The sequence below is a fragment of the Myotis davidii genome, unplaced genomic scaffold (assembly GCF_000327345.1).
Source record: "Myotis davidii unplaced genomic scaffold, ASM32734v1 scaffold450, whole genome shotgun sequence".
NCBI lineage: Eukaryota > Metazoa > Chordata > Mammalia > Chiroptera > Vespertilionidae > Myotis > Myotis davidii.
The window spans coordinates 861,670-874,243 of NW_006282385.1; the positions used below are offsets into that span (position 1 = coordinate 861,670).

The 12,574-nt window shown below is 38.4% G+C and overlaps 1 protein-coding gene across 4 annotated transcripts in view; it reads right to left on the bottom strand.

Annotated features, from left to right (window-relative positions):
* Nucleotides 1-12,574, bottom strand: part of ERCC5 (excision repair cross-complementation group 5) — a 29,394-nt gene that overhangs the window by 6,558 nt on the left and 10,262 nt on the right. For 2 of the 4 annotated variants that reach the window (XM_006752918.2, XM_015559205.1), the window contains 6 exons: nt 10,103-10,310; nt 8,705-9,799; nt 5,675-5,922; nt 5,248-5,367; nt 4,634-4,847; nt 2,572-2,716 (listed from right to left, as the gene is read on the bottom strand). In XM_006752918.2, the coding sequence (XP_006752981.1) occupies nt 2,572-2,716; nt 4,634-4,847; nt 5,248-5,367; nt 5,675-5,922; nt 8,705-9,799; nt 10,103-10,310 (2,030 nt within the window). Of the gene's footprint in view, nt 1-2,571; nt 2,717-4,633; nt 4,848-5,247; nt 5,368-5,674; nt 5,923-8,704; nt 9,800-10,102; nt 10,311-11,285; nt 11,397-12,574 lie in introns of those variants that run through there. The other 2 variants (XM_015559204.1, XM_015559208.1) reach the window with 2 other exon arrangements.

The following is a 12,574-nucleotide window of genomic DNA, read 5'->3' on the forward strand; positions in this document are numbered from 1 at the left end:
CCCTTATTTGTCAATGATGAGCTGGAAGACCAAAAGCATAAACTGCTAAAGCTAACTGAAAATGTAGACCGTTCAACTGGCAACGAACAAGCAAAAACTGTTGAAAGAAAAGAAAAATGGCACAAACAGGCTAGGCCAGGGGTGGGCAAACTTTTTGACTCGAGGGCCACAATGGGTTCTTAAACTGGACCAGAGGGCTGGAACAAAAGCATGGATGGAGTGTTTGTGTGAACTAATATAAATTCAAAGTAAACATCATTACATAAAAGGGTACCGGCTTTTTTGTTTTTTAGTTTTATTCACTTCAAAAGGCTGGATCCGGCCTGCGGGCCGTAGTTTGCCCACGGCTGGGCTAGGCACTAAATCAGAGATGCAAATTGTCAATAAACATGAAAATAAATCACTCTCACTAATAATTAGGACACCAAAATGAAAAGGTGCATATCATTTTCACTTATCTAAAATACTAATCAGATAAGAACCCGAAGATAAGAACACTCAAATCAGTATTTGTGTATACTTCAAAAAATAACAATAGGCATTTGAATAAATAAATCATTACACCTCAAAAGACTATTATGGGGTCATTGAAAACAAAGATAGAAATCTATACACTGATGTATGCCTTGTCCTATCACCAAATGAGTTATGGGTAACATAAAAAGTATATATTCTTGTAAAAAAAAATAACACACTTACGTGACTATATATGTTTACTTGTGAGTATACAGTTGATCATTGACTTCCCAAAAATTAAATATAGTCGTCACTCAATATAAAGAGGGACTGGTTCCAGGATCCTCCGTGGATATCAAAATCTGTGGATGCCCAAGACCCAATGCATACAGTTGGCCCTTTGCATCTACCAACTCCCAAACTCAGACTGAAAATGCTATTTTCAATCTATGGTTGGTTGAATCCAAAAACAAAGCCTGGAATACTGTATAGTTATTGAAAAAGTCCACATAAAGTAGACCCATGCTGTCAAATCTGTGTTGTTCAAGTGTCAAATATATATATATTAAATGTATAAGTATACTGTGTAAAGTCTGAAATGACATAAACCAAAATGTTAACTGTAATCTTTTTAAGACATGACATACAGTTTTTCTAATATGTATTTATTATTTGTATAAAAAAGTGATTTGTAGCTTTTCAAGTTATTAACACATTGCGTACCACATAGAAATCTCTAAGACATACACCAGGGACCGCACGTTTTTGGGCAAACTGCACGTTATTTAAATCATAATGCACTTTAGGTGTTGTTTTTCAATAATTATAACATTTTTATTTACAAAAACAATTAAAGCTCCTAGTACTTTTTTAATGTATGGTACTGCGTAAAACATTTTCCTCTATGAAGAGGGGCCAAACAAAATTTACATAAGTATCTAGATTTGCTCCTTTTTCCATGGGCGTGAAAAACGAGAACACTTGTGAGTGGGCCTTAACAGATGGTGCGCGAAACACGAGAAAACTCCTGAGAGGTACAAAATGTGTTAAAATGCCATGACCCACAAGCTACCTAATAACTTACCTCCAGTATATATTTCCTCAACAATAATAAAATATGAAAAGAGATAAAAAGCATAAAGAAAAATGCATTGTGTGTGTGCTAAAGCTGGTGGACAGCAGTCATTAAAACAATTTTGTATTTAAGTTTTAATTCTCATCACTGATTCTTCAGACCAGAACCCAGAATTTTTCAAACACAGGAGATACAACTGGAGAGAACTCTTAAAAAAAATTCATTAAATCATCTGCTGCCAAATAGTATTTCATGACAAAATGATGGTTAGAATATGCCATCACAATCTCATGAATATCCTAAAAGTCACTGAATTGTACACTTTAAAAAAATGAAATTTATAGTATGTGAATTATAGTTCAATTTTTTAAAGATGTCATCAAGGGATAACCTTATGAAAGGACAACTACTTGCACAGACATACTCATAACTACCATCTCAGAATCTCCAAAATTGAGTGTGCCTCAAGTATAGGCCAACTCTAGGTTCTATGTGGAGTGCACCTCACCACTAAATACATCACAGTATACATACAGTGAGAAAAAGGACAGCAGTGCCTAATATAAAGTTCCTGGCATTATATTTCCATTCCCCTCTCTGGCCGACCTCTTTCAGAACACTCAACAAACAGCAGTACAAGTATGGTTTGTTTCTCTGTCACCCACAACAGCATGGCAACTGCTTGAGGGTATGGTCTGTAATGGTCCATCACTTAGTCATCTTTTCTATCCCAGCCTAGCACAGTGTCTAAATAAATATTTGAATGAATAAAGCAGCAATTTCTGTACACCTAAGAAATCCCACAGGACTGGCTTTGTATCCCTGAATTAGGATAAGCCTGGGCAACACTAAAAAACAGGGTCTCTAATTTCATTGGAATTCTAGAATAGGAAAAACACACTTTAGCAATTCCAACCAGTAACTCCTATTTTCTTCATGAACAATGATTTATAACCATTCATGGTGTAAATAATAGTTCTGTTTGTTAATCTGGGTATTTATATGAACATCTGGATTAAAGAAATTAAGAAAGAACTTACGAAAACTTTAGGAGAGGTTCCAAGCCATGTCCAGGGAATTCATTGAGAATTTCCATAGCTGTAACACAACCTACAGTTGCTATTCCTTCTGTGTAATCACTTCCAAGCAAATAGGCCAAATTTATTAATTTGTTCCGGTCCAATCCTGTAAGAGTAAAAATTATTATATATTTTTAATTCTATTTTATAAACATTACACATAACATTTATAGACATTTTATTATATGAACAACAGCCAAAGATATTTTTTATTTACTATTGGAAAATTGATTATTTTTTTAATGGCCATCTATTAAGAATTTTAAAGTGTCATCCATCCTCAGCTTTTAATACAATCTATTAAACACCACCTATACTCTGACCCACAGCCTGGATTTCTCCTGTGACCCAGTCACACATATTTAACTATCACCTTAACATCTCCATTTGGGTATGTAATAGGCATCTCAGATATGACAGATCCAAACCTGGATCTTCCTCTCTCTCTTGCTCCAACTGTTCTTTCCCCAGTTTTCATCTCATTCATGGCGAGTCCATTCTACCAACTGCTCAGGTTGGGAAGCCACCCTTGACTATTCTCCTTCTCTCAAATTTCATAACCAATCCACTCACAAATCCTTTCTATAGCATGACAGACCATACTTGGTTTTTGATCTCCTCCTTCCTCTCTGATATTAACTCTTGCCATTCTCCTTCGCATTCACTCACACACGCCTCTCTTTCTTAGTTTGCTCAGGCTGTAACAGCCAGTGACCAGACAGAGTGGCTTAACAACAGGAATTTATTTCCTCAGTTTTGGAGGTTAGAAGTCTTAAATCAAGGTGTTGGCAGGATTAGTTTCTCCTAAAGGCCTCTCTCCTTAACTTACAGATAGATGGCTGTCTTCTCCATGTCTTCACATGGTCTTCCCTCTTTCCTCTATATTCCAACCTCCTTTACATAAAAGGACACAAGTCAGATTGGAGTAGGCCCACACTAATGACCTAATTTTATAATTACCTCTTTAAACACTATCTCCAAATACAGCCACATCCTAAGGTGCTGGGGGTTAAGCCTACAACATATGAATTTGGAGGGAACATAATTAATACATAACAACCTCTTGCTTCCACAGAACACACCAACCAAACTTGAGCCTTGTGCCTGAGAGCCTTTGTACATGCTAGTCCCCTTGTCTGTCATGCTTATCTCCAAAATATCTAAAATACTAGTTTTTGCTTTCCGTTAGGCCCCAGCCCAAAAGTTACTTATTAGTAAAGCCTTTCCAACGACAGCTCTACATGCACTTCCTGTGACTCTCTCCTCTCTTTCACTTTTTTATTTTTTTATATGGCATATACCACTAACTATGCAATTATGATTTGCTTTTTATCATGTTTTTATTAGACGGGATTTTTAAAAAATATATTTTATTGATTTTTTTACAGAGAGGAAGGGAGAGGGATAGAGAGTTAGAAACATCAATGAGAGAGAAACATTGATCAGCTGCCTCCTGCACACCACCTACTGGGGATGTGCCCGCAACCAAGGTACATGCCCTTGACTGGAAATGAACCTGGGACCCTTCAATCCGCAGGCCGACGCTCTATCCACTGAGCCAAACCGGTTAGGGCAAGATGGTTTTATTCTTGCTGTTTCCTCATTGCCAAAAACAACTGGCACATACAAATCACTAAATATAAAATATATACTTGTTGGATAAATGGGAGAAAGACTTCCAGAAACACCAGTACAGGGCCATGAGGTTCATGAATCCAGCAGGAGAGACTCCCACCTGCCTTCTCTCACTACCACCTTTGGTTCACTCTCAAGATCTCAGGTAACCAAAGTTTAAACAGGTCAGGTGATTACACTGCAAAAACACTGAATCATACTAGGATTTTAATTTCTTAAACCTAATTTAAAAATCCTATTCCTCTAATCAGCAAAAGACCACTTATATGAAAATTGTACAGACCTATCATTTCTATTAATGCATCAAATTAGTTCCTTAGAAAGAAAAAAGTACAATACAAATTCTAAAGGTAAATTTCAGAAAAGTAATCATACTCTGAAGTCTTACCTAACTGATTGTGAAAGTCCACATATTGGTAATATTCTACAAACTTATTTTTATTAAAGAAGTTTTTATACACATGCCGTGCTCCAAACAGCCAAATATCACTATCATCAGTGATTGTTCCGGAAGTTTGGTCAGTCAGGTCCAGAATGGCACACTGAGCCTCTGCTTCCATGGGAGCCTCAATGTATGGAATTCCAAACAGGCGAAGAAGTTCCTAAAGAGGTACAGGTAAACAATGACACTACTGAAATGCAGTACCTTCCTTGACCCAGAAATGGAAGGAGTGCTTACACATTTTATTTAATGCATTCCCTCAGGGAATCTGAATGAGTAAAAATATCAATAGATATTATTAAAAGAGGCCCAAGTTGGAGCCCAGCCGGCATGGCTCAGTGGTTGAGCATCAACCTATGAACCAGGAGGGTCATGGTTCGATTCCCAGTCAGGTCACATACCCAGTTTGCAGGCTCGATCCTCAGTGTGGGGCATGCAGAAACCAATCAATGATTCTCTCTCATCATTGATGTTTCTCTCTCTCTCTCTCTCTCCCTTCCTCTCTAAAAGCAAAAAATATATATATATTTTTAAAAAAAGGGCCAAGTTGGTAAACCTACCTGGCTTTCCAAAAACATCTGTCCTGTAACAGTAGCAGCGACCCGTTCTTGCTGCTGTTTTTGAGCTTTCAAAGAATTCTGTTCTGTTAAAAGGTTGCTCTCCAGAGTTTCCAGCTCCTCCTACAAAATAATTTCATTTGTAGATAATCATATTAATAATCCGATTCAATTCATTTGTTACAAAAACCTGCACTTAATCTGAAATTACAAATAAGTTCTCCCCTTATGAAGATGACTTGGATTTCTGAACAAGTCACTAAATCACAGCGAAAGTGGAGACTTTCCCAGACAATAACCTACATATAAGAGGAACAAAAAACTGCATGCAAATAGCTAATAAATATTCATCTAGTAACTCCTTAAAACTCAAAAGCTACTTAACATGGCTTCCTTAACAATAAGTTAAAGCGTGACATAACATTATTACCAAATTAATATCTTGCCATTCATTGAGCGAATCATCTGCATCATTTTCAGTTTCTTCATGTGGCTCAATACCCAAGGGCTCACTTTCAGAGTTGTCTCTTAGGAGGCTCTCAGAGTCACCAGTGACTTCTACTTTGTTAGTTCCTATCAGTTCCTCTTCACCTTGTCCAGAGGAAGGTTTGGAAGCTTCTGCTAACTCAGTTTGAGGTTCGTCATCACTAATTACACTCTGTACTTCAATGAAACTTCCTGTATCAAAATAATAATGTCACTTTATCTACAACTGAAACATTAACATTATCCTGAAATCATCAATGGCTTTCCAAAGTATTCTGAAAAATTGTTTACCCTAAAAAGGAAAGACCTAAATGTAATAGAAAACAGGGGACAGTAGCATATTACTATTAAATAAATTTAATGAGAGATGCCTATAACTTCAAAATAAGCCTTTTCAATGAAATAAACTGGCACTATCTTTAATTAGGAACCAAGCTTTCAAATATTTGCATATTAACTTTATACAAATATGTTCTTTAAATTAACTATTGTTTTAAAATTCAAAAAGAATTATTACTGGATATATAAACAATCACAGAGGTTGTTAAAGTTTTATGCAATTTCACTATGAACACAGTGAAAGGAGTTTTAGGGATAAAATAGGCAGATTTAGGGAGTTTTAGGAATAAAGAAATCCATGGGGGCAGAAGGCATAGGTGGGAGCCTGGAGCTGCCAGAAGGCACACATTCACAGAGAAGGGAAGGCATAGGTGGGAGCCTGGAGCTGCCAGAGGCACACATTCACAGAGAAGAGAAAAAAAGAGGTGCCACAGGATACAGGGAGAGAGGGGGGAGAGAGGAAGACATCCACTCACAGGAGATAGGGAAAAGCCACAGGGTATGGGGAGAAAGAGGAAACAAACTTTCAGAGGACAGAGAAATGCCGGCAAATAGGAGAAAGAGGAAAACAGATTTCACAAGAGTGAGAGAACTCTACCACTGAAGAGGGAGAGAAGGAGGGAGACACAATGTGGGTTTGGTCTTTGAAGTGGATATTCTGCAGGAGTGACCATTTAGAAGGGAGTATGAAGAGACAAAGAACTGCACCTTTATAAACCTTAGCAAAAATGAGCTTGGTGGGTTACCCCCTTGGCACCCCCTTCCTATGTAGCAGTCTACTTGCTTCCAGTAAATTTCCACCCTTTTCATCTACCACCCTTTGTGTGTGGCTTCATTCTTCCAATCCATCCGGACAAGAACCCAGGAAGAAATCACCCTTGAATCCTGCTCAGGAAAACAACCCGACTCAATAGCAAAGAATAAAGCTATGACATAGTGGGGGGAAAATCCTGGGTAAGTACTCAAGAGAAACAGCTCTTTCTTTTTCACTTTCTTTTCCTCCTCTCTGGTCTTTTCTTTAAAAAGTATGGTGATTCCCTTCCATCCCTCAGGCACAGTGGGCTGGGGTATGAGGGCACAATGAGGATGGAGGGGGCAGGGCTCTCAGGGCCCGGTGAAGAGACAGCCTAAGCCTCGGAGGAGGCCACTGGGATCAGGAGATGGTTATAAAGACAATAAGCAAATAAGTACCCATGTTGAAGATAATGGGAGCAAGGGTCCTCCTGTTAGGGAAATTTCAAAGGTTAACACTAGAATGAAATCTGTGATGTTGGACTGGAAGTGCCGATATCAGTGTGAATTTATGGATTTTAATATATAGACGGGGATAAATTAGATGTGTGTGTGCACGTGTGTATGTATAAATATATGTCCTGGCTCTGCTGCTAAGAGGGCCCGAAGCAATGATACTCCAATAACAGATCTTGGTTTGTAAACACCATGCCATTACAAGGAACCAGGGCTCTCTGGCAAAATGGCTGGTTTCAGGGAAGGGCAGGGAAAGTACAAGATAAACCTGGAATATCTTGGCCAGGAAATAAAGAAATGCTCAAAATATAATGGGTAATGGTCAAAAGTCACAGGAGCCAGCTTGAAGGGACAAACTAGCTACTGGGCAAAGCTGAGACAATTCAAACAACAAAGAAAAGTATGGTAGTACCATAACTTTTAGATAAAATAGGAGTCCATGAGTTTAGACTGACACCAAAAATAATAAATGGGAGAAGGGAAAGATCTTCCTTATAGTAGGATGTCAACAATATATAAGAAACAGAGTTTAAAACCCCCATTTGGCAACCATGATAGCGTAATTTATTCAGGTAAAAATCATCAATGGATGCTAAAGAGAGTGGGTTAAGGTTTGTTTAGTAACAGCATATTTATGTAGCCCCCAATACTCCTTTCCATAAAATACTTCCTCATTACAAAGGGGAAATATCAACTTTCAAATGGAGTAACCTGGCAGACACTAGGAAAATAAATTACTAGGTGTGTGTGTAGTGGAGGTGGGCGGAGTTGAGGGAGCTGCACAGCCATTTCTTCTTATTTGCAGCAGTTATGTTCTATAAATAAAGTCACTGAGAACACTAAATACATGAATACTGAAACTTTGTACCTCGAGGAAATATAATTCTAAATCCTAAAAGCAACCCATCTTGGTAAATTCTGTTTTCTTTATTTTACAAACAAGAAAACTAAGTTTGGGGTGTTAAAAGACTTGCCTGAGGCCACCTACTAACTGGTGCCAGAGCTGAGAGTCAAACCTGCCCAACTGGCCCTAGAGCCAAAGCTCCTTGATCTACACTGCACTGCTCTCCCATCTCCACCCTCTGGTCTGTGTAGGAGCTGAAACAAAAAGGCAGAGTGTCACCTTGCTCAAGCTCAGCTGGCAACAGTGTGGCAACTCACATTTTGAGTTGCTCTATGCATGTCCACCAATGACCACAAACAGTGCGGGGAGTATTGATTCTGGGTTACAAATAAATTCTGCAAATAGGGAATCTATAAATAATGGGGTCTCTAGGTCATCAACTGAACCGAGTGGCAACCGGACCACAATAAAGGATCACTCAGTTCCCACAAATGTGAAGTACCACCATTCTTATCTCTAAAAGAGAATAGAATAAGCACCTACCATCAGATTCACTTTCCTCAGAGTTGATTTCCATTGGTTCCATAGACTTTGGAGCGGAAATTAAATCCTGGCCTGAAGATTCCATTGTCTCACATTCTTGGATGGTTTTCAGGAAATTCTCCTGCTCTTTAGCATTTTCTAAGTCACTTATTGCCTCTGATGGGACACTTAGTGTGTTACTTGTTTGTTGTAAACTGACAGGAGTAACTTTAGAAGCAGGATTTTTTTCACATTCATCATTACTTGAAAGAACAGAAGAATCATATTTAACCTCAGATGGACAAAGATCTTGTTGTATCTCAAGCACTTTGGTGTATGTTCCATTCTCTGATACAGACCCTGAATTTACAGGAGGTGCTGATGTCAGTTCTCCTCCACTCGGGAGCCCAGGTACATTCACGTGTATAACCACTGTGTTTTCTAAAGGAACTGAATCTTTCCTATCATTAACCGTAGGCTCATCACTTGTCTGAAAGGCTTTGTTAACCCTGTGACTAAATGACATTTGTTCTTTTGGAATGTTAGATTCACTGCCTTCACAAAAGACAGTACTTGACAAAAGAGGTGAGTCGGCTATCTCTTTTTCATTATTAGTGCAGGTTACACGCTCCTCTACAAAGTTCACACTGGTTGAATGAGGCACTGTTGTCAACAGCATTCCTTTTCTATCTCTTGTTTGAAGTCCTTCATCAGTTTCCTCATCAGAACTGCTCATAACCAGTTGTTTGGCTTTTGACCCTCCAGTCTGCACATCATTCCCAGCATGCACTTTCACATCTTCATCATCATCCAGAGCTTTCTGAATAGCCAGGAGAGTCGGTGGTGATACGGAGCCCTCATCTCCAGCAGTAAACGCATTCCTCTTATTGTGCTGCCTTTGATTCTCACTCTCCAGCTCCTCTTCGGAGCTACTTCCCAACATGGCAGCTTGCATGGCCAGTACAGTTCTTGGAGAAGGAGGGGCAGCATCAGGCTCTTTCTCTGGCTTCAGTTTTTCACATGGAGATGACTTTATGTCAAAAGATGTGTTGTGCATTTTGCTGGAAGATGGAAAAGACTCTGAATCCATATCTGCAACTTTCTTAGCTTGTATACCTTAAGAAAAAGTAAAACTATGTAGATTTACAGTATAATACTTCTAGTAACATGAACAAGAGTATACTGATTCTCATATAAGGAGCTATACATTTTCATTTAATCAGCAATTAAAAAGTTAACTCATTAGTTAATATTAAAGTGGGTTGGTACAACCCATTAAAATAGGGAATCCATTAATAACTTACACAATTATTATTATATAAGTAGGTTTCATTAATATTATCCAGGGGTGGTAGTTGAGTTCAGAGACACAACACATTTTCGGTTTTTAACTATCAAATAAATGATGGTGCCCAATACCTTTTATCAAGATGTAATGTGAAGTGTCTTCAGAGACCACTCTTCTTGACTCCACCTCTTTCAAAAAGCCCCCTTCATCTTCATATTGCCTTTGGATTTGTCCTGAATGTTGCTGATTCATTTCCTTTTGGACATTTTCTATGTGTTGGTTAAGATAGTTTTTTTTAAGTAAGCCTTTGAGCTGGTATTGTGAAAAGTCATTGGACTCCTAAAGCAAACAAGCAAAATGAATTTATATTAAATACAGATATGACCACATATCCATTTCTTTCCCAAAAGGTTAACAAAGAGCAATTAATTTTTTTTCATTGGTGATATTTTCATATTATAAAAGTAAAATTTGAATACTTAGAACAAAACAATAACATAATCTTTAAAACGAAAGGAATTGAGCAAAACAAAAGAAACCATGGCTATTGTTTATGATTTAATCACTCATTAAAAATACATGGCTTGAGCATGTGATGCATGCCAGGCACTGTGACATTTTTATTATGGCTTAACAGATGAGACAACTTTCTAGAATGTCAGTAAATAGGCAAGTCAAGTGCCCAGCATAGTCTCTGGCCCACAAGATAAACAATAAATCATAGCAACCACAGTTATTAATAGTAAACATTTGCAAAGCATTTCCTGTGTAAGGCATTCTTCTAAGTACTTTTATATATATTATCCCATTTTATTCTCAACCACCGATGAGACAAATATCATTATGTCCAATCTATCTAAAAGTGAAAAAACTAAGACTTAAATAGGTTAAGTACCCTTCCTAGAAGCACACAGCTAGTAAGTGATAGATCTGGGATCAAAAGCAGATCTCTTGATTAACCCTTAGACTATACTAGAGGCCCAGTGCATGAGTTGTATTTGCCCACTGTAGAGATGACACAACGACCCAACCTGGATCACTTACAACTTCCCTTAGCTGTGAGAATTACAATGAGCTGCTGCGCTGTACTACCCTAGTCTACAAATCCCAGAGGCTGTGTGGTGGCAAAGAAAAGCAAGTGGAGCAAGTCATTAGTGACTGTCTCTTTCTCCCTTTCCCATTGTTGTTTACATAATCCAAATTCTATTTCCTCAAAGATCCTTTCACACTCAAGAAACAAAATGCTTGGTTGGTAGACTGAGCCTGGATTTTTCCCCTGAAATAAAAACAAACTTACTTCTGTGCTTTGCATACCATTTCTGTATACCTTAGCTATTTCCTGTGCTCACATTCTTTATGGAAAAAAAGAAAGGAGTGAGGGAAAAGAAGTCTCTCCTGCCTTGTTCATATTTTATTATCAATTTAAGAAATGGTCAAAAGTCTGCAGAAAAAGGAATACCAAATCCATTCATTAGGAATAATAGTGCTACAAAAATTTACATTCTGACCTACAGTGAATTAAAGGAGAACAATGTTAGAAATAATAGGTGGTAGCAGTAGAAAGGAAAAAGAAAACTCACAAACGAAATATAGTAAAAATTAACGTTGTAGCATTATCAGGAGGTATGCTCAATAAAACCCAACTCCTCCCTGCTGGGGGTTCCTGTGGCTGTGGAGCCACTATCAAATGCTTTAATTTAACGAACTTACCACTAAATTCCCTATTACCAATGTCCAGAAAGAAGAAGAGGGAACATGGAGATACAACTGCATTTCCAGCCTTGTAACAGAAGAAGAAGTACATGGAATTTCCAGTTAGAACAAACTTTCCCAATGTGATTAGGTTCTATATTACTATTCGTATTCTACAATGAATATTATGGGTTAAAATAACTTTTATGAACTAACCTAAGAATTGAACCACTAGGCATATAATGGGCATTGACTATGTGAAAGATACTAAGCTAGGTGTTGAAAATACAGGAGCAAGATAGGCATATCTGGGTGCTAAAAAAATATGAAAGGAAATTATAGGATACTATGAAAATACAAACAGGAGACAAGATCTGATCTTGGGTGGAAAATCAAGAAACCTTTCTTTGAGTAAGTATTTGCAAATTCAAACATAAATACAGGGTGTGAAAGTTAAAAAAAATGAGCAAGTTAAAGAGTAGGATCTGGAGAACCAAAATGGCGGCATAGATAAACACCGGAGAATGCTGCCTCGCACAACCACTTCAAAAATACAACTAAAAGACGGAACGGACATCACCCAGAACCACAGGAAAGCTGGACGAGGGGAAATTCTTCAACTAGAAGGAAAGGGAACAGCATACCGAGACTCAGAGGAGGCGCAGTGCGGAAAATACAAAGGTGCAGAGGTGCGCACGGAGGGGGCTGGCGGCTGAGGGTGCGGTTGTCTATTTCAATTGGGAGTGAGTCTCAGGCTCTGAGCTCCAGATCTGGGTGAGTCTCTAGGGATCCAGACTCAAACGGGAGAAGCGGGACTGTCTGGCTTCGGTCGGAACTCGAAGGCAGCTTTCTCTCCGAGGTTTGCAGCGGTTGCTGGGACTCCCTAGGGATGGGACTGAGAACAGCCATCA